The 20,416-nt window shown below is 39.3% G+C and overlaps 1 protein-coding gene across 3 annotated transcripts in view; it reads left to right on the top strand.

Annotated features, from left to right (window-relative positions):
* Nucleotides 1-20,416, top strand: part of GALNT14 (polypeptide N-acetylgalactosaminyltransferase 14) — an 805,599-nt gene that overhangs the window by 184,152 nt on the left and 601,031 nt on the right. For all 3 annotated transcript variants that reach the window (XM_073671814.1, XM_073671812.1, XM_073671813.1), the window contains exon 2: nt 17,764-17,933. In XM_073671814.1, coding sequence (XP_073527915.1) covers nt 17,764-17,933 — 170 coding nt within the window. The remainder of the gene's footprint in view (nt 1-17,763; nt 17,934-20,416) is intronic.

Here is a 20,416-nt window from a genome sequence, read left to right as displayed (position 1 = left end):
GCATCATATCAGAAGAGGAGCAAGTAGGCCACTTTGCATAAGAACGATCGGCTCATTAAAGGAACCCTCGTGGCACAGCAATCATTCATTTAAACATTGCTACATCTGGATCTAGCTGGCAGATGCTAAAATATTTCAGAGATTCTCAACAGGACCACCCTTATAAATCTTTATGTTCTGTACAATTTATTTTGCATGGCATCATAATAACTTTACCTGTTTAATCGTAACCCACTTCCTTTCAGTTCCTGTTTTCCACCTTGTGTAAAAAGATGTAAGAAACAATAGTCCGGTCACAAATTGAGAAGTTAATACAATAATGAAATACAATGTTTGATTAAATCGACTCCAAGCTAAAGAACTTCATCCCCTAAAGAGTCCAAATTGAATAATTACTCCAATAATTTGATAAACGTTGCGGCGATCAACATCGCATCGAGCCTCCACCTATAATGTTGTTGGCAGCTCACTAGATGAACGGCCTCATAGTCCCCGAGAGTTATTACTGTTATAAAGTTTGGATGATATTTCATAAGGGAATTTCTCGCCGGAGAACTGTTTCCCTTAAAAAGTTAAATTACAACCATCCTTAGTGTTCAGTGTACTCCATTAACTCTCCCCCGATGCCGTGCCAAATGCCATCATTTTCTTTTATGATGTGGGATTGAGTTTATTTTGCATCAGGTTCAATCCACTACGGTTCTTCACTTGGCTGAGTGAAATATTAAAAACGTTGGTAGCATTGAAAATGCTCCTCTTATGTTCTTAACTACCTAAAATCTGTTACTCAGTTACCAGTCCCTACCAGATCCATTTTTGATTGAAAGCCCCAAAATGCGGTTATCTTTACCAAGTGCTAAAGAAGTGTTCAAGAAGGCCTTTTTTTCATTAGCCCTCTTCGAAAGGAGAAGAGCACCCAACAAACCTTTGCCAAGTCTCCCACCAGCAGGCCATAGCAGGGGTCAGCAATCGGTGGCTTCACTTCACCAAGGCTTAAGAAGCTTGCTCCTTTTGGGTTGCCAACCTAGTTTTCACCAATAGCCTCAGTCCAAGTTTGCTCCTCCTATGAAGGGGCACTACACCCTGAAGAATTCTTGCCCCATAGAAAAAAATAAAATGTACCTTTACCCCCTCCAGGCATAGGATGTGAAGCGTTTTCACTTCCACACTTCCAGATTGAGTAGGAACTGGCAATGCTCCCTGGGAAAGAGTATGCAGATTAGCTCTCTTCCTAAAAGGAAAAAAGCTGTCTCTCTGATGCCACCTATATACCCTGTACTTCTACTCCAACCAAGAGAGAGCGGTGTGCAAACCATGCAAAACCACCATCATCTTCAACTATGAATGGTACATGCCACACACAGCTAGGGGTTGGCGGCGCAGTGGTGGCCGTGTAATACAGTACAATCCTACTCATAGCTTGCTATGGGAAAATATAATGTATGTTAACTGTACGTTTATTGGTCTCCAACAAACTCTCCTTCTCTATCACCCAATGCATACCATTGACCCCATCACCACCACACAAAGGTAAGGCAGCACAGTGGAGGCGTTGTAGTGCAAGCCAAGCCTCTTAGCACCATCGCTCCTCATAAATGCCTGATACCACCTTCCCTAATTATTCCCTACGACTGGTCAAACCCCAGAAGCTGTAAAGTTTAGGATGATCTCCTCACTTCTGTCCATGTTGGCATAAGGTGTGACCCAGATCTGACATATCTCTAATGGAAGTTCCATTTCTCGAATTGATAATTTGTGGTTGGGGGAAGCATGTAAGCTTGTCAGGATCCATAGCAATGGTTGGGCCTGCCGGGTACAAAGCTGCTCAATTGCCACTGCATAATGATAACTACCCTATGGCTCCTATATGGAGATTCAGGTGGCCAGCTGTGAGAAGTCTTCTAGACGCCTGTTCATAGTTTCTGAATGCTGATCATAGTCTAGTCATGCCTGTCCTACAAAAATGTACAGTAGTTTTCCCTTTAAATGGAACCTGTAACCAGCTTTTCCCTATATAAACTATATCCAAAATCTTTCCGTTGTCTTTGAAAACACTTCTGCAACCTCTTCAGAAGAGCCCAGCTCCCCCCATACCTAAGGAAATGCCTTTTATAATTTCCTTGTGCTAATGCAGTCTGAAGTGTGTTTTTGGACTGTGCTCGGTGCCTCCACAATTGGCGTTTCTCCTGCCACCCACAGAGTCTTAAACTCTTGCGCCTGCCCAGTAGGGAAGAAGTAGGGAAGAAGCACTGAGCTGGCACTACAGGTTGTGTGGATGACATAGTCCATGTCAATCAAAGCTGCAGAGACGGTGATTGCCGGGACAGAGGATTCGTAAAGCACAGTCCGATTACCATACGGTGTGAAACTATAAGGCATCTCCTTAGGTATGGTGAGAGATGGACTCTTATGAGGAGGTTGCAGAAGGGCTTTTAAAGACGACTGAAAGGTGGTGGATATAGTTTATATAGGGAGAACTTTACACAACCTGATTGTTTTTTTGCAGGAGATTATATCTGTTGCTTCCTGGTGTGATGTAAGAGCTGCAGTCTGTGTTCTGAGCCAATCTGATTTATTTCCCCGCCTCCTGCACTGAAGTAATGAGTGGAATACTGCAGCTGCATCCCCCTCCTCCCTCTCTTCCATATTTTGTATATAACGTATTGTTCTTGGCACACACCTGAGAAGGTTTTATGTCTTTAGAAGTACTACTCAATTATTGCAAACAATTTTATGTTTTAAAGGGATTGTCCTGTGAGTGACAACCCCGTCCAAATATCAGTCTGTTTGTCAGGTAGCCACTGCAAGGTAAAGTAAGCATTACATGTCGGCTGGTTAGATGGACAGCCGCCCAAGACTGCTCAAGTATGGCTTCCTGTTGTAAGTCATAGGCCAAGGCCCCACGGTCAGTATTTGGTCAGTATTCGGTCAGTATTTTTTCTCAGGAGTGGGAGCCAAAACCAGGTGAGGAACAATCAGAGAAAAGGTAGAATAGAAACAAGTCACCAATTCTACATTTATCACCCGCTCCTGGTTTTGGCTCCTACTCCTGAGAAAAAATACTGACTGAATACTGATAGTGGGGCCGTGGTCATAGAGGGAGTCGAATACAGTTCATGATATCTCTTGGGCTTGTTGGCAGGTGTTGTCTTTAATTAAGATTGTACAATATTACACTAAGACATAGTGTTTCGGTACTGGCTTTGTCTATGGCAAAAAAAGGTTTCAGTGGTCCACCAGAGGATGTGAGGATTGTCTAGAGAACCCATGCTCTGACATGATAAAAATCCTCAACACATAAAGGAAGCATGCACCTGTCTAAAAGGGGTTTTCTCAAGATTAGTCTTCCAGGATGGACCTTTCGCGTGTGCCAGGGGACTGCACTTCTGAAGATCGATAGCTCAGACTGGCGGCATGGTTGTGCTACTGGTCCAAACTGTGTACTTTTTTATGCTGCTACATAAGGCAACTTTTCCTCTGTAGCATCGGAGAAGCAAAAGTTTAAAGTGGGGCCCTAAATGCTCATCATCATACACAAACATTTCGGTTGCATTTATATGCTTTGACTTCAGACCGTTAAATGAGCATGATCAACAATATTGAAGTGGTTCGGCGCTTGTTTACCTGTTATGCACTTCACAGAGGGGGACCCAGCAAGACTGGCACCAAACCAGCAAAGGCGTAGCCACGGACGCACTTGGTGCAAGCTGCCCAGCTAGGCAAGCCCTTGAGGGCCGGGAATACTCTTCACCCAGCTCCCACTAACTGGAAGAGGGACTTTAGCAAAGCACTTCCCAGACCCACTGTCGCCGGACAGCTGGCATGTGGTGACGCGGCTGGTGCCTAATCGACAGCCTGGTGAGTACCTCTGCAAGGACCTCAGGAAGTATAACCAAAAGAGAAAATCCTGCTGACATAGCAAAGCCTAATGCTAGCACCACTCATCACCAAGCACATAGGGAACTGCAATAAACAGCAAAGGACTGAGCTGGGAGCAGGATTTTATAGCTCGCCTAATGATCAGGCTTTACCTCCCAGTCATCCCCAGACAGCCACTCCCTACTAGCTTCAACAAAATCCCACCATTGCTTATTGCCAAATAAAGCAGCGTCCTGTGTTGCTTGGCAACCGGGGAAGACAGAGTCCCATCTTCCCTGGCAGAGAAATCAGTGAGAGACACAACGTCCCGCTTCCTCACACATCCCACAACACCAGAACTTGACGCTCCACAAGATTGGGACAGTTTCTCTGCACTCGTGGTAGCTCCGCCACAATGGCGGAACATGCAACCGGAGTAGCGTAGTACCGGACCTTCCCCATTACCAGGTGGGAGCACAGAACCACGATTCATAACCTTACCGGCCTGTTTACACAAGATGACGAATCATGATGCGGACCAAACAATCACTAGTAGATTAATCTGTCCCCATACAGTATTGTTATCGGCAGCACTTCTGCAGTTTACAATTATTTTTGTTCCAACATAAACAATCCAATCACCTGATGATTAAGCAGCACTTTGCTCGTTCGTTGGGCCATTTCCAAAATGTTTACACCTATGAACTCTTGTCGGCTCTGCCGGTATTTATAAATTTAGATGGTACATACACACATTGTATGTCACGCACACATGTGTATACACACACATAGCACACAAGCATGTATACACAGAGCACATACACACATGTATATACAGAGCACATACATACACAAATTTCTTCAAATATATATACATTCATGGCCGAAAGTGTTGGTACCCTTAAAATTGTTCCAGAACAGGAAGTATTTCCCCCAGAATATTATTGCACTGACATGTTTTGTTATACACATGTTTATTTCCATTTTGGAACAACAGAAAAAAAAATAGAGAAAAAAAGGCAAATTGGACGTAATTTCACATAAAACCCCCAAACTGAGCCGGAAAAATTGTTGGCACCTTCAACTTAATATTTGGTGCACATCCTTTGAAATAAAGAACTACAATCAATCGCTTCCTATAACCATCCGCTTCTTACACCTCTCCCCGGGTGTCTTTAGACTCTTCTTACAAACTGCTCCAGGTCTCTCATATTTGAACCCACTTTTCTACAAAGTTTTTCGACATGTCATCCTCCCACTGCCATGTTTTTAACGATTGGAAAATAAAGTTTAGCTCTTCTTAAATGTACTGGATCTTCGTATTTTGGATTCCTTATTCTAAACCGTAGCGAAACTGGCAATGCTGACAAGTAGCAGGCTCTTTTCGTAGGACTCCCATCCGGTGTTCACTGACTACAGACGTTGCGGCTGGACCAGAATCCTGTAAATCTATTCGCTCGTCTCTAATGATTGTCCATTGCTTTCTAGTCTTCCTAACCCAGGAGATCGGGGTCCACCATGGTGCCAGGAATGGGCTCCATCAAAAGATGTTCACAAATAAGTATTCTGTATCTAGTCACGTAGAGCGTCGTTTAATTACCCAATTTCCTGAATCCCGACCACGGTCGCTGCCTATGAAATGTGACAATTAGAGGAAGAGTTGATCATGAAGAGTTTTCGGCATCTGTCCTATAAATCAGAGGGAGATGCACAGGAGTGTTGTGACCGAGATGAAACATAGTTTATGGGCTGTAATCCAGGCTGAAGTAAATGATGGTGGGAATAATAGGAGCACAGCTGGCACGCGCCAGCAGCCCTGGCATAGACTACAATCACCAGCTTGTGTAGACTTGGGCTCCAACATCTGCTCCCGGAGCTTCACAACGCCGAATTCTTCAAATGTTACATTATGGTAAATTTATATCTTTTCTGGCCGTTCGTCACCCCTACCTCGGTATCAGCAGCATACTGCTAGTATATATTACAGCTGAAAGTCTAAAAATACATAACAGTAACAAAATGCCAGAGTCCGAATCACATGTACGGCTTATCTCAGGGCAGCAAACGCGTCTCAGTGACAGCAGGACATCTGGCCACAAATAATCACCCGCAGAATAGACATGGCCTAATGAGATCCCTGGGCGAAGTCTATGGCCACATCTGCCCCCAGTGACCGCGACCAGCGCAACCCTCCCCACCGCCACAGTGCATCTTATTACCATAATAATGGCTGTTCCTGTATTATACAGGGAGAGCGATAAATAAAAGAACAGGCTGCACATAGAGTAGTGATAATATCACAGATATCGCATTATTTCATGAAAGAATCCCCAAACCAACATACGTATAACATGTAAACGTTATAGAGTGCAGAATGTTAGTTATATTCCTGTACATAGGAACAGTATTATAGCAGTTATATTCTTATACATAGGAGAAGTAGTATAGTAGTTATATTCTTGTACATAGCAGTATTATAGTAGTTATATTCTTGTACATAGGGGGCAGTATTATAGTAGTTATATTCATGTACATAGGGGGCAGTATTATAGTAGATATATTCTTGTACATAGGGGGCAGTATTATAGTAGTTATATTCTTGTACATAGGGGGCAGTATTATAGTAGATATATTCTTGTACATAGGGGGCAGTATTATAGTAGTTATATTCTTGTACATAGGAACAGTATTATAGCAGTTATATTTTTATACATAGGGGGCAGTATTATAGTAGTTATATTCATGTACATAGGGGCAGTATTATAGTAGTTATATTCTTGTACATAGGGGGCAGTATTATAGTAGTTATATTCTTGTACATAGGGGGCAGTATTATAGTAGTTATATTCTTGTACATAGGAGCAGTATTATAGTAGTTATATTCTTGTACATAGGGGGCAGTATTATAGTAGTTATATTCATGTACATAGGGGCAGTATTATAGTAGTTATATTCTTGTACATAGGGGGCAGTATTATAGTAGTTATATTCTTGTACATAGGGGGCAGTATTATAGTAGTTATATTCTTGTACATAGGGGCAGTATTATAGTAGTTATATTCTTGTACATAGGAGCAGTATTATAGTAGTTATATTCTTGTATATAGGGGGCAGTATTATAGTAGTTATATTCTTATACATAGGAACAGTATTATAGTAGTTATATTCTTATACATAGGAGCAGTATTATAGTAGTTATATTCTTGTACATAGGAACAGTATTATAGTAGTTATATTCTTGTACATAGGGAGCAATATTATAGTAGTTATATTCTTGTACATAGGGGCATTATTATAGTAGTTATATTCTTGTACATAGGGGCATTATTATAGTAGTTATATTCTTGTACACAGGAGCAGTATTATAGTAGTTATATTCTTTTACTTAGGAGCAGTATTGTAGTAGTTATATTCTTGTACATAGGGGACAGTATTATAGTAGTTATATTCTTGTACATAGGGGTCAGTATTATAGCAGTTATATTCTTGTACATAGGGGGCAGTTTTATAGCAGTTATATTCTTGTACATAGGGGGCAGTATTATAGTAGTTATATTCTTGTACATAGGAGCAATATTATAGCAGTTGTATTCTTGTACATAGGGGGCAGAATTGTAGTAGTTATATTCTTGTACATAGGAGCAGTATTATAGTAGTTATATTCTTGTACATAGGAGCAGTATTATAGTAGTTATATTCTTGTACATGGGGCAGTATTATAGTAGTTTTATTCTTGTACATAGGAGCAGTATTATAGTAGTTATCTTCTTGTACATAGGGGGCAGTATTATAGTAGTTATATTCATGTACATCGGGGGCTGTATTCTAGTAGTTATATTCTTGTACATAGGGGCAGTATTATAGTAGTTATATTCTTGCATATAAGGTCAGTATTATAGCAGTTATATTCTTGTACATAGGGGCAGTATTATAGTAGTTATAGTCTTGTACATAGGGAGCAGTATTATAGTAGTTATAGTCTTGTACATAGGGAGCAGTATTATAGTAGTTATATTCTTGTACATAGGGAGCAGTATTATAGTAGTTATATTCTTGTACTTAGGAGCAGTATTGTAGTAGTTATATTCTTGTACATAGGGGCAGTATTATAGTAGTTATATTCTTGTATATAGGGGCAGTATTATAGTAGTTATATTCTTGTACTTAGGAGCAGTATTGTAGTAGTTATATTCTTGTACATAGGGGACAGTATTATAGTAGTTATATTCTTGTACATAGGGGGCAGTATTATAGTAGTTATATTCTTGTACATAGGAGCAGTATTATAGTAGTTATATTCCTGTACATAGGAGCAGTATTATAGTAGTTATATTCTTGTACATTGGGGGCAGTATTATAGTAGTTATATTCTTGTATATAGGAGCAGTGTTATAGTAGTTAAATTCTTGTATATAGGGGCAGTATTATAGTAGTTATATTCTTGTACACAGGAGCAGTATTATAGTAGTTATCTTCTTGTACATAGGGGGCAGTATTATAGTAGTTATCTTCTTGTACATAGGGGCAGTATTATTGTAGTTATATTCATGTACATAGGAGCAGTATTATAGTAGTTATATTCATGTACATAGGGGGCAGTATTCTAGTAGTTATAGTCTTGTACATAGGGGCAGTATTATAGTAATTATATTCTTGTACATAGGGGGCAGTATTATAGTAGTTATATTCTTGTACATAGGGGGCAGTATTATAGTAGTTATATTCTTGTACATAGGAGCAGTATTATAGTAGTTATATTCTTGTACATAGGAGCAGTATTATAGTAGTTATATTCTTGTACATAGGAGCAGTATTATAGTAGTTATATTCTTGTACATAGCAGTATTATAGTAGTTATATTCTTATACATAGGAGCAGTATTATAGTAGTTATATTCTTGTACATAGGGGGCAGTATTATAGTAGTTATATTCATGTACATAGGGGCAGTATTATAGTAGTTATATTCTTGTACATAGGGGGCAGTATTATAGTAGTTATATTCTTGTACATAGGGGGCAGTATTATAGTAGTTATATTCTTGTACATAGGGGCAGTATTATAGTAGTTATATTCTTGTACATAGGAGCAGTATTATAGTAGTTATATTCTTGTATATAGGGGGCAGTATTATAGTAGTTATATTCTTATACATAGGAACAGTATTATAGTAGTTATATTCTTATACATAGGAGCAGTATTATAGTAGTTATATTCTTGTACACAGGAACAGTATTATAGTAGTTATATTCTTGTACATAGGGAGCAATATTATAGTAGTTATATTCTTGTACATAGGGGCAGTATTATAGTAGTTATATTCTTGTACACAGGAGCAGTATTATAGTAGTTATATTCTTTTACTTAGGAGCAGTATTGTAGTAGTTATATTCTTGTACATGGGGCAGTATTATAGTAGTTATATTCTTGTATATAGGAGCAGTGTTATAGTAGTTAAATTCTTGTATATAGGGGCAGTATTATAGTAGTTATATTCTTGTACACAGGAGCAGTATTATAGTAGTTATCTTCTTGTACATAGGAGCAGTATTATAGTAGTTATATTCTTGTACATGGGGCAGTATTATAGTAGTTATATTCTTGTACATAGGAGCAGTATTATAGTAGTTATATTCTTGTACATAGGAGCAGTATTATAGTAGTTATCTTGTACATAGGGGCAGTATTATAGCAGTTATATTCTTGCATTTAAGGGCAGTATTATAGCAGTTATATTCTTGTACATTGGGGGCAGTATTATAGTAGTTATATTCTTGTATATAGGAGCAGTGTTATAGTAGTTAAATTCTTGTATATAGGGGCAGTATTATAGTAGTTATATTCTTGTACACAGGAGCAGTATTATAGTAGTTATCTTCTTGTACATAGGGGGCAGTATTATAGTAGTTATATTCTTGTACACAGGAGCAGTATTATAGTAGTTATCTTCTTGTACATAGGGGGCAGTATTATAGTAGTTATCTTCTTGTACATAGGGGCAGTATTATTGTAGTTATATTCATGTACATAGGAGCAGTATTATAGTAGTTATATTCATGTACATAGGGGGCAGTATTCTAGTAGTTATAGTCTTGTACATAGGAGCAGTATTATAGTAGTTATATTCTTGTACATAGGAGCAGTATTATAGTAGTTATCTTGTACATAGGGGCAGTATTATAGCAGTTATATTCTTGCATTTAAGGGCAGTATTATAGCAGTTATATTCTTGTACATAGTGGACAGTATTATAGTAGTTATATTCTTGTACATAGGGGACAGTATTATAGTAGTTATATTCTTGTATATAGGGGCAGTATTGTAGTAGTTATATTGTACTTAGGAGCAGTATTGTAGTAGTTATATTCTTGTACATAGGGGCAGTATTATAGTAGTTATATTCTTGTACATAGGAGCAGTATTATAGTAGTTATATTCTTGTATATAGGGGGCAGTATTATAGTAGTTATATTCTTATACATAGGAACAGTATTATAGTAGTTATATTCTTATACATAGGAGCAGTATTATAGTAGTTATATTCTTGTACATAGGGAGCAATATTATAGTAGTTATATTCTTGTACATAGGGGCAGTATTATAGTAGTTATATTCTTGTACACAGGAGCAGTATTATAGTAGTTATATTCTTTTACTTAGGAGCAGTATTGTAGTAGTTATATTCTTGTACATGGGGCAGTATTATAGTAGTTATATTCTTGTATATAGGAGCAGTGTTATAGTAGTTAAATTCTTGTATATAGGGGCAGTATTATAGTAGTTATATTCTTGTACACAGGAGCAGTATTATAGTAGTTATCTTCTTGTACATAGGAGCAGTATTATAGTAGTTATATTCTTGTACATGGGGCAGTATTATAGTAGTTATATTCTTGTACATAGGAGCAGTATTATAGTAGTTATATTCTTGTACATAGGAGCAGTATTATAGTAGTTATCTTGTACATAGGGGCAGTATTATAGCAGTTATATTCTTGCATTTAAGGGCAGTATTATAGCAGTTATATTCTTGTACATTGGGGGCAGTATTATAGTAGTTATATTCTTGTATATAGGAGCAGTGTTATAGTAGTTAAATTCTTGTATATAGGGGCAGTATTATAGTAGTTATATTCTTGTACACAGGAGCAGTATTATAGTAGTTATCTTCTTGTACATAGGGGGCAGTATTATAGTAGTTATATTCTTGTACACAGGAGCAGTATTATAGTAGTTATCTTCTTGTACATAGGGGGCAGTATTATAGTAGTTATCTTCTTGTACATAGGGGCAGTATTATTGTAGTTATATTCATGTACATAGGAGCAGTATTATAGTAGTTATATTCATGTACATAGGGGGCAGTATTCTAGTAGTTATAGTCTTGTACATAGGAGCAGTATTATAGTAGTTATATTCTTGTACATAGGAGCAGTATTATAGTAGTTATCTTGTACATAGGGGCAGTATTATAGCAGTTATATTCTTGCATTTAAGGGCAGTATTATAGCAGTTATATTCTTGTACATAGTGGACAGTATTATAGTAGTTATATTCTTGTACATAGGGGACAGTATTATAGTAGTTATATTCTTGTATATAGGGGCAGTATTGTAGTAGTTATATTGTACTTAGGAGCAGTATTGTAGTAGTTATATTCTTGTACATAGGGGCAGTATTATAGTAGTTATATTCTTGTACAAAGGAGCAGTATTATAGTAGTTATCTTCTTGTACATAGGGAGCATTATTATAGTAGTTATATTGTTGTATATAGGAGCAGTGTTATAGTAGTTATATTCTTGTACATAGGTGCAGTATTATAGTAGTTATATTCTTGTACATAGAGAGCAGTATTATAGTAGTTATATTCTTGTACATAGGAGCAGTATTATAATAGTTATATTCCTGTACATAGGAGCAGTATTATAGTAGTTATATTCTTGTACATAGGAGCAGTATTATAGTAGTTATATTCTTATACATAGGAGCAGTATTATAGTAGTTATATTCTTGTATATAGGAGCAGTATTATAGTAGTTATATTCTTGTACATAGGAGCAGTATTATAGTAGTTAGAATCTTATACATGGAGGGCAGTATTATAGTAGTTATATTCTTGTACAAAGGAGCAGTATTATAGTAGTTATATTCTTGTACATAGGGGGCAGTGTTCTAGTAGTTATCTTTTTGTACATAGGGGGCAGTATTATAGTAGCTATATTCCTGTACATAGGAGCCGTATTATAGTAGTTATATTCTTGTATGCAGGGGCAGTATTATAGCAGTTCTATTCTTGTACATAGGGGGCAGTATTATAGTAGTTATCTTTTTGTACATAGGGGGCAGTATTATAGTAGCTATATTCATGTACATACGAGCAGTATTATAGTAGTTATATTCTTGTATGTAGGGGCAGTATTATAGCAGTTCTATTCTTGTACATAGGGGGCTGTATTGCTGTTTGCTGGATGCAGATAACAAGAGAAAGACACCTCCAGTACTTAATGACAATTGTGACAGGGTTCCTAGGGTTACTTCTCTTAAAGTGATACATATTAAATACTGCTCCTCTAGCAGTGTGATAATCAATATCCTTTGCTGCCTCATTCATCTTATGTTCGTTGAGTAACCACTGACCTCATAGTCTCATTTTACAACTCATCCAAATTGTCTGACAAGTCCTCAGATGAAACCTTCCTCTTATTGGAGTATGGCGGGTGTTATCTCGCCGTGCAGTGGGCCGGTGATGCGGCTCATGAAAGACCTTGAATCCAAGCTCTAATTCTTCACGGCTGAGGTGATCTCGTGATAATTAGAGGCTGTAAGTGTTTTTTAATGTGTACTTTTCATAACAATGAAGTGAATGGTTTATCGCGGCGCGGGCCGTACAGTACATCTTCTACCGGAGATGACATTTTGTCACAGTTCCTATCAGACCGTGCAAACCTTCAAGACCGGTGTTATAATTAATATCAAACGACGCTACAGCACGAGGGAAGACGTGGGAAATAAATCATGTTAACTCTATTACCTCAGATCTAATGTTCTCACTCATCAAGGATACATAGTCTTATTATTACTTTTACTAATATTATTAGGCATCAAGTCATCTCCTTGCATAACGCGTCTTATATTGAGTCTATCTATTGACCGGGAAGATATCCAAGAGAGGAAACCTCAAGAGCAAACTGAATCCACTTAGTATAAGGGGCTCAACCATCCGAGACCTGTATATCATATCTCCCAAGAAATACTGATGGGAAATCTAGATTGTGAGCCCCAATGGGGACAGTGATGATGTCTGTAAAGCACTGAGGAACGTGTGTATTGTTATATTCAAAAGTATATGTATATGTATGTGAAGAAATGGCGGCAGAGAGATCCCTCAGTATGCCACCGCTGCCACCACTTGTGATGGATCCACACCCCGCCACCTGCCTGACGTCACTATTACGTCAGATGGATCACGTGATACAGATCTGCCCTTTGCACCAACGTGACTTTCCGCACCACCTCGAGGACGCGTAAGGTCAGATTGGTACATTTCTACACACGCACCTCCGGTCCACATGGGTACAGGAAGGCACCAGGGAGTGAGAAGAGGTGGCCCACTCAGTCACTGACATGGCACCACACTCGCTCACACCCCTTAGAGGCTCATTCACTAGCTCCAGCAAAGCAGAGCCTGGTCGGCCTGGTAAAGCCGCCACCAGTTTCTATTAGATATAACGGAATTATATCAGGCTAGAAACCTGCCCGGTAGCGTGTTCATTGGAGCGAACAATGGACATGAGAGTTTGTGGATCGAGATAAAAGAGTAGCCCAAGGTTTAATTATAGATTTAATCTCCTTAGGGGCACACTAAACAATACACTATATACATAACGGTTATACATACATAGTGGTCAGAGTTGCAAACACAATAGTAGGGGTACAAAAGATATAAAGCTGTTATTAAGAGTCAGTTACCAGTCAGATGGATGACCTAGCTTTCAGGGGATGGGCTGCCACATGGGAGGCTTGTGGGGCCCTCTCTCTTTGTTGCAGGACTTCTCCCACATGATGGGACGTCACGACCTCCCAACGAAAAAGACACTGGGTTCTAGCTGCAGGGCCTCTTAACCTCTCTGGGTCACCTTCCACTCCTGCCTCCTGGCTGAGCCTAAATCTCCGCCCCTGTTCTCTCTCAGCTAAAAACTCCAAAAACTAAAATGGGCTATACTTCCTTACTGGATGGTCCTATGTAGCCGGTTCTAGTGTCATCTGATCCAGCCGGGCCCCTGCTACACGTGGACACGAAGCATCGGGACCCCAGGGGCTCCCACAAGGCTGTGCCATGTTTCTCCCTTTCCCTAAGAGGCGGGCTGTGCTGAAAGCCAGTGTGACATTCCCCATTCTCTTGAGTTTCCAAAAATCTACTTGGTGTATCACTGGGCTGTATCGTATTCCCATAACTCGGTGTTGAATTATAATATCTGACACAAAGGAAGCCGCATGGCTGGGTCCACAGGGGGTCATCCTGTGCAGCTCACATCTGCTGTGAGGTATGTCACTCCCTGCCTCTCGGCCCCCTCCCTTGTCGGAATGTCAAATTACACTGTACATTGAAAATCTCTATAATCCCCGCCAAACAGAGCACAATGATTGATTATCTTGAATATTCTTCACAGTGTATTTACATGTGTAATGTGTGTGCATATATATATATATATATATATATATATATATATGAACATACATAATATACAAACTATAAACAAATATACTGTATAGTTCAGCAGAAATGAGTAACACCCCCTTTTGAAAAGTATGATTTTAATCATTTTCTCACTGAAACCAATAAGAGTTTTAAAAATTCTGTCAATTGAGTTTCATAGAACATTTTTTTAACCCATAACATGACATTAAGGTTAATATAACTTTCATAACAAAATCTTCAGTTGTACTCAAATTTGCTCATCCAAAAATGAGTACACCCCACATAAAAATATTACAACATCTAGTATTCTGTATGACCTCCATGATTTTTAAGGGCAGCATCAATTCTTCTAGGCTTGAAAGGAACAAGTTGGCGATATATTACGACTTTTGATATTTTTCCTTTCTTCAGAATGAGGTTTTTTAGAGCCTGGATGGAGAGTGATGACAGCTGGTCTCTTCAGAACTCCCTACGGTTGTTCAGTTGGGTCAGATCAGGATCAGATCACTTAACCACTGAGTCACTTTCTCCCTGTTGTCAATAATTTCTTTTTATCAATTAACATAATTGAAATTGATAAAAAAAAGAGAGAAATGTAAACCAGATCAATATTTGGTTACCGCCCTTTGCATCAATTCTTCTAGCTACACTTGCACAACGTCAGGGATTTTGTAGGATTATAGTCAGGTGTACGAGTAACCAATTATACCAGACAGGTGATAATGATTATCCTTTGCATATGTAGGTTGTAACACAGTCATTAACTGAAACAGAAACAGCTGTGTAGTAGGCTTAAAATTGGGTGAGTTTCATGTCACAGGTCATACACCATGCTAAGACAGAGCACAGGGTAGTTATACTGCATCGACAAGGTGTCTCCCATGCAAATATTTCAAAGCAGACTGAGGCTTCATGAAGTGCCGTTTAAGCTCTTTTGAAGAAGCAGCAAGAAATGGGCAACATTGAGGACCGAGACGCAGTGATCGGCCAAGGAAACTTAGTGCAGCAGATGAAAGACTCATCATGCTTACTTCCCTTCAAAATTGGAAGATGTCCAGCAGTGCCATCAGCTCAAAACTGGCAGCACTCAATGGGACCTACTACACCATCTACTGTACAAAGAAGTGTAGCCAGAAGTCGTCTTTATGGAAGAAATACTGCCAAAAAATGAGAACTTCCACATGGAAACAAGGTCGAGTGACTCAACTATTATCAAAAACATGGCAACTGGGGTGCGGAAAACAGCGGCAGGTCTCTGGACCGAGTAGTCAGAATGCTAAATATTTGGTTGTAACCCAAGGTAGTTTGTTGGCTGAAAGGGCAGGAAAGCGGCACAATAATGAGGGTCTGCAGGATAGTGACGCTCGTTGGAGGGTACGGCAGGGTTGTGGCTGCATTTCAGCAAATGGAGCTGGGGATTTGGTCAGGATAAATTATGTCTTCAATTCTGAGATATGCAGGCTGATACTTATTCATCATGTAATACCATCAGGGAGGCATCTGATTAGGCCCAACTTTATTCTGCAGCTGGACAATGACCCCAAACATCCAGCCAATGTCATTATCAATGAAGAGTCCTGGAAGTGGTGATCCGGCCCCACAGATCCCTGATCTGCCATCATCCAGTCTGTCTGGGATCACATGGTGAAACAGAAGGATCCACATAAGCCTCATACACAGAAGATCTGGAGTCAGGTCTCCAAGATGTTTGGAACAATCTCCTGCAGAGAACCTTCCTGTTGCACACAGTGACCGAGAAGAAGTGATGCTTTCATGTTTTGAAGGTAAAGGGCAGTCACACTAAATATTTATTTAGATTTCTCTTTGCATTTTGTTAATTGATATAAACTATTAACCCCTGTATTTCTGAAAGCTTCTTACATAGCAGTATTTTTTTCCACACCTGCCTAAAACTTTTACCCAGTCCTTTGTGAATATAATTGTGTATATCTGTGTATTCGTATGTTTGTTTGATATGTACATTATGATTTTGTGTTTGCAGATTGACTTGTGCATATACCGTATTTACATGCATATGGACTTAATCCCACAATCTCACTTTGGATATTACAAATCTGTATTCTGTTTTTTCATGGCGTTTTTATAGGTTACAATTATAATGTGGTAAAAGTGTATGGGTGATTGAAAAAAAAAACACCTTGTCTGCGTAGTTCACACAGGATGGCATATTTTCCTGTAACTTTACAAAAGAAGCAAAAAGAAATAAATTGTAAAATAAAAGTGTGGATGAGAAGTGTAGACATGTACATTTATGTGTATGTGAATGTGTCTGTACAGTATATGGCTGTGTGACCCCTCTCTGATAATATCCCGCACCTCGGATGTGTACACACCATTGAGCGCACATCCCAGCCATTATTTCCATATAATAGACTTATTAGGCGGAGGCGTACAGATATGGCGATACCGTGTTACCAGTCGTTCTCCTTTTATAAACTTATAAATAAATAGCTTCTCCGAATCTTATTACCATGATGAATAAGTCAATTATTGGATAAATATCTCACTCTTCTGAATCTCCAGTTTTGTGCATTTGCTAAGAGAACTTGCTAGATAGCGAGAGATGGATTGCAGGGAGCTTTCATTAGCGGCAGGAGAGCTGCGTACTTGTATCTGGCGGATCCCTGCGTTGCTCCAGTCAGATGTATATCTCCTTGATGTTACATTTACTAATGTAGCAGAGCTGAATTGGTCATTTAAAGGAGCTGTGTCAGCACAGATATTTGTACACATTAGGATATGGCACCAGTGACCGATTGACGGGGAGTCGGCCATTTATGTCAATATGCCCATATGTAAATGGGTGATGGTGGGTGGCAATATATACCGTGCTTCTAAGTATATGCAACTCCAGTCACACCCTAAGCTGTCTTCATAATTCTGCTCACTTTAATACTTGATAGCTATGACGTGACACTTTCTAGCAGCCCCTGCTTGTCCAGCTATAGAAATCATACAGCACCTTCCAGTATATACAAGGACTCCCCGTGCGTGACATACATATGCTACAGTGCTAATGAATTCTATATGATAGCAAGAAAAGTGTGAATACAGCTCTGGAGGTGACTGAAGTGTAACAAATAATAATCCACAATAGTGCAGTGTAAACAAAGTATTTGTAAAGTTACTTAAACTTTTTCCTATTTGTAACATAAGACAGCTCAGTTTCTCCTTCCTGTTGCAGGATACGGACGTGGACTGGGATGATCTATGGGACCAGTTTGATGAGCGCAGATACCTGAATGCTCAAAGATGGAAACCTGGAGAAGATCCCTACAGGCTGTACGCCTTCAACCAGAGGGAGAGTGAGCGTATCCCAAGTGACCGTGCCATTAAGGACACCAGAAACTACAGGTAAGGTCACTGATTTCTCTAAATTTACAATCTGACAATCAGGGTCAGGCACCGCCTTCTCTTCTTGTGGAGCCACTTAAGTCATTGGCCATTTTTTCTCCTCTGCCCTCATCTATGAGAGGAGAGGGAAAAACTTAAGGAACTTTGATATCGGACATTCAAAAATCCTCTTGAAACAAGTGCTGATGCCTGGTGTAAGAAATATAACTTAAAAAGATAAACACACAGCATGCACTCCACCAGCAGAATAGTGAGTGCAGCTCTGGAGTATAATACAGGATTAGTAATGTAATGTATGTACACAGTGACTCCCACAGCAGAATAATGAGTGCAGCTCTGGAGTATAATACAGGATGTAACTTGGTATCGGTACAGGATCAGTAATGTAATGTACAGTACAGACCAAAAGTTTGGACACACCTTCTCATTTAAAGATTTTTCTGTATTTTCATGATTTTGAAAATTTTACATTCACACTGAAGGCATCAAAACTATGAATTAACACATGTGGAATGATATATTTAATAAAAAAGTGTGAAACAACTGAAAATATGTCTTATATTCTTGGTTCTTCAAAGTAGCCACCTTTTGCTTTGATGGCTGCTTTGCACACTCTTGGCATTCTCTTGATGAACTTCAAGAGGTAGTCACTGGAAATGGTTTTCACCTCACAGGTATGCCCTCTCAGGTTTAATAAGTGGGATTTCTTGCCTTATAAATGGGGTTGGGACCATCAGTTGTGTTGTGCAGAAGTCTGGTGGATACACAGCTGATAGTCCTACTGAATAGACTTTTAGAATTTGTATTATGGCAAGAAAAAAGCAGCCAAGTAAAGAAAAACGAGTGGCCATCATTACTTTAAGAAATTAAGGTCAGTCAGTCCGAAAAATTGGGCAAACTTTGAAAGTGTCCCCAAGTGCAGTTGCAAAAACCATCAAGCGCTACAAAGAAACTGGATCACATGAGGACCACCTCAGGAAAGGAAGACCAAGAGTCACCTCTGCTTCTGAGGATAAGTTTATCCGAGTCACCAGCCTCAGAAATCGCAGGTTAACAGCAGCTCAGATTAGAGACCAGGTCAATGCCACACAGAGTTCTAGCAGCAGACACATCTCTACAACAACTGTTAAGAGGAGACTTTGTGCAGCAGGCCTTCATGGTAAAATAGCTGCTAGGAAACCACTGCTAAGGACAGGCAACAAGCAGAAGAGACTTCTTTGGGCTAAAGAACACAAGGAATGGACATTAGACCAGTGGAAATCTGTGCTTTGGTCTGATGAGTCCAAATTTGAGATCTTTGGTTCCAACCACTGTGTCTTTGTGCGACGCAGAAAAGGTGAACGGATGGACTCTACATGCCTGGTTCCCACCGTGAAGCATGGAGGAGGAGGTGTGATGGTGTGGGGGTGCTTTACTGTTGACACTGTTTGGGATTTATTCAAAATTGAAGGCATACTGAACCAACATGGCTACCACAGCATCTTGCAGCGGCATGCTATTCCATCCGGTTTGCGTTTAGTTGGACCATCATTTATTTTTCAACCGGACAATGACCCCAAACACACCTCCAGGCTGTGTAAGGGCTATTTGACCAAGAGGGAGAGAGATGGGGACTACGCCAGATGACCTGGCCTCCACAGTCACCAGACCTGAACCCAATCGAGATGGTTTGGGGTGAGCTGGACCGCAGATTGAAGGCAAAAGGGCCAACAAGTGCTAAGCATCTCTGGGAACTCCTTCAAGATTGTTGGAAGACCATTTCCGGTGACTACCTCTTGAAGCTCATCAAGAGAATGCCAAGAGTGTGCAAAGCAGTCATCAAAGCAAAAGGTGGCTACTTTGAAGAACCTAGAATATAAGACATATTTTCAGTTGTTTCACACTTTTTTGTTAAGTATATAGATAGGGAATCTAGATTGTGAGCCCCAATGGGGACAGCGACGATAATGTATGTAAAGCGCTGTGGAATTTGTTAGCGCTGTATAAAAATAAAGATTATTATTCATAGTTTTGATGCCTTCAGTGTGAATGTACAATTTTCATTGTCATGAAAATATAGAAAAAAGTTTAAATGAGGTGTGTCCAAACTTTTGGTCTGTACTGTATGTACACAGTGACTGCACCAGCCGAATAGTGAGTGCAGCTCTGGAGTATAATACAGGATGTAACTCAGGATCAGTACAGGATCAGTAACGTAATATATGTACACAGTGACTGCACCAGCAGAATAGTGAGTGCAGCTCTGAAGTATAATACAAGTTGTAACTCAGGATCAGTACAGGATCAGTAATGTAATGTATGCACACAGTCACTCCCACAGCAGAATAGTGAGTGCAGCTCTGAAGTACAATGCAGGATGTAACTCCGTATCGGTACAGGATCAGTAATGTATGTAAATATGCAGATGTGTTTTTAATTGGTCACCCTTCCCCTTGGTTTTCTGTTATATTATCTTATTATACTGTATGTTAAGTGGATTTGCT

The sequence above is a fragment of the Phyllobates terribilis genome, unplaced genomic scaffold (assembly GCF_046119375.1).
Source record: "Phyllobates terribilis strain yellow unplaced genomic scaffold, ASM4611937v1 Scaffold_3__8_contigs__length_932513732, whole genome shotgun sequence".
Classification (NCBI taxonomy): Eukaryota; Metazoa; Chordata; class Amphibia; order Anura; family Dendrobatidae; genus Phyllobates; species Phyllobates terribilis.
Note: the sequence above shows the minus strand (reverse complement) of the source record. Positions and strands in the feature narration are given on the sequence as shown.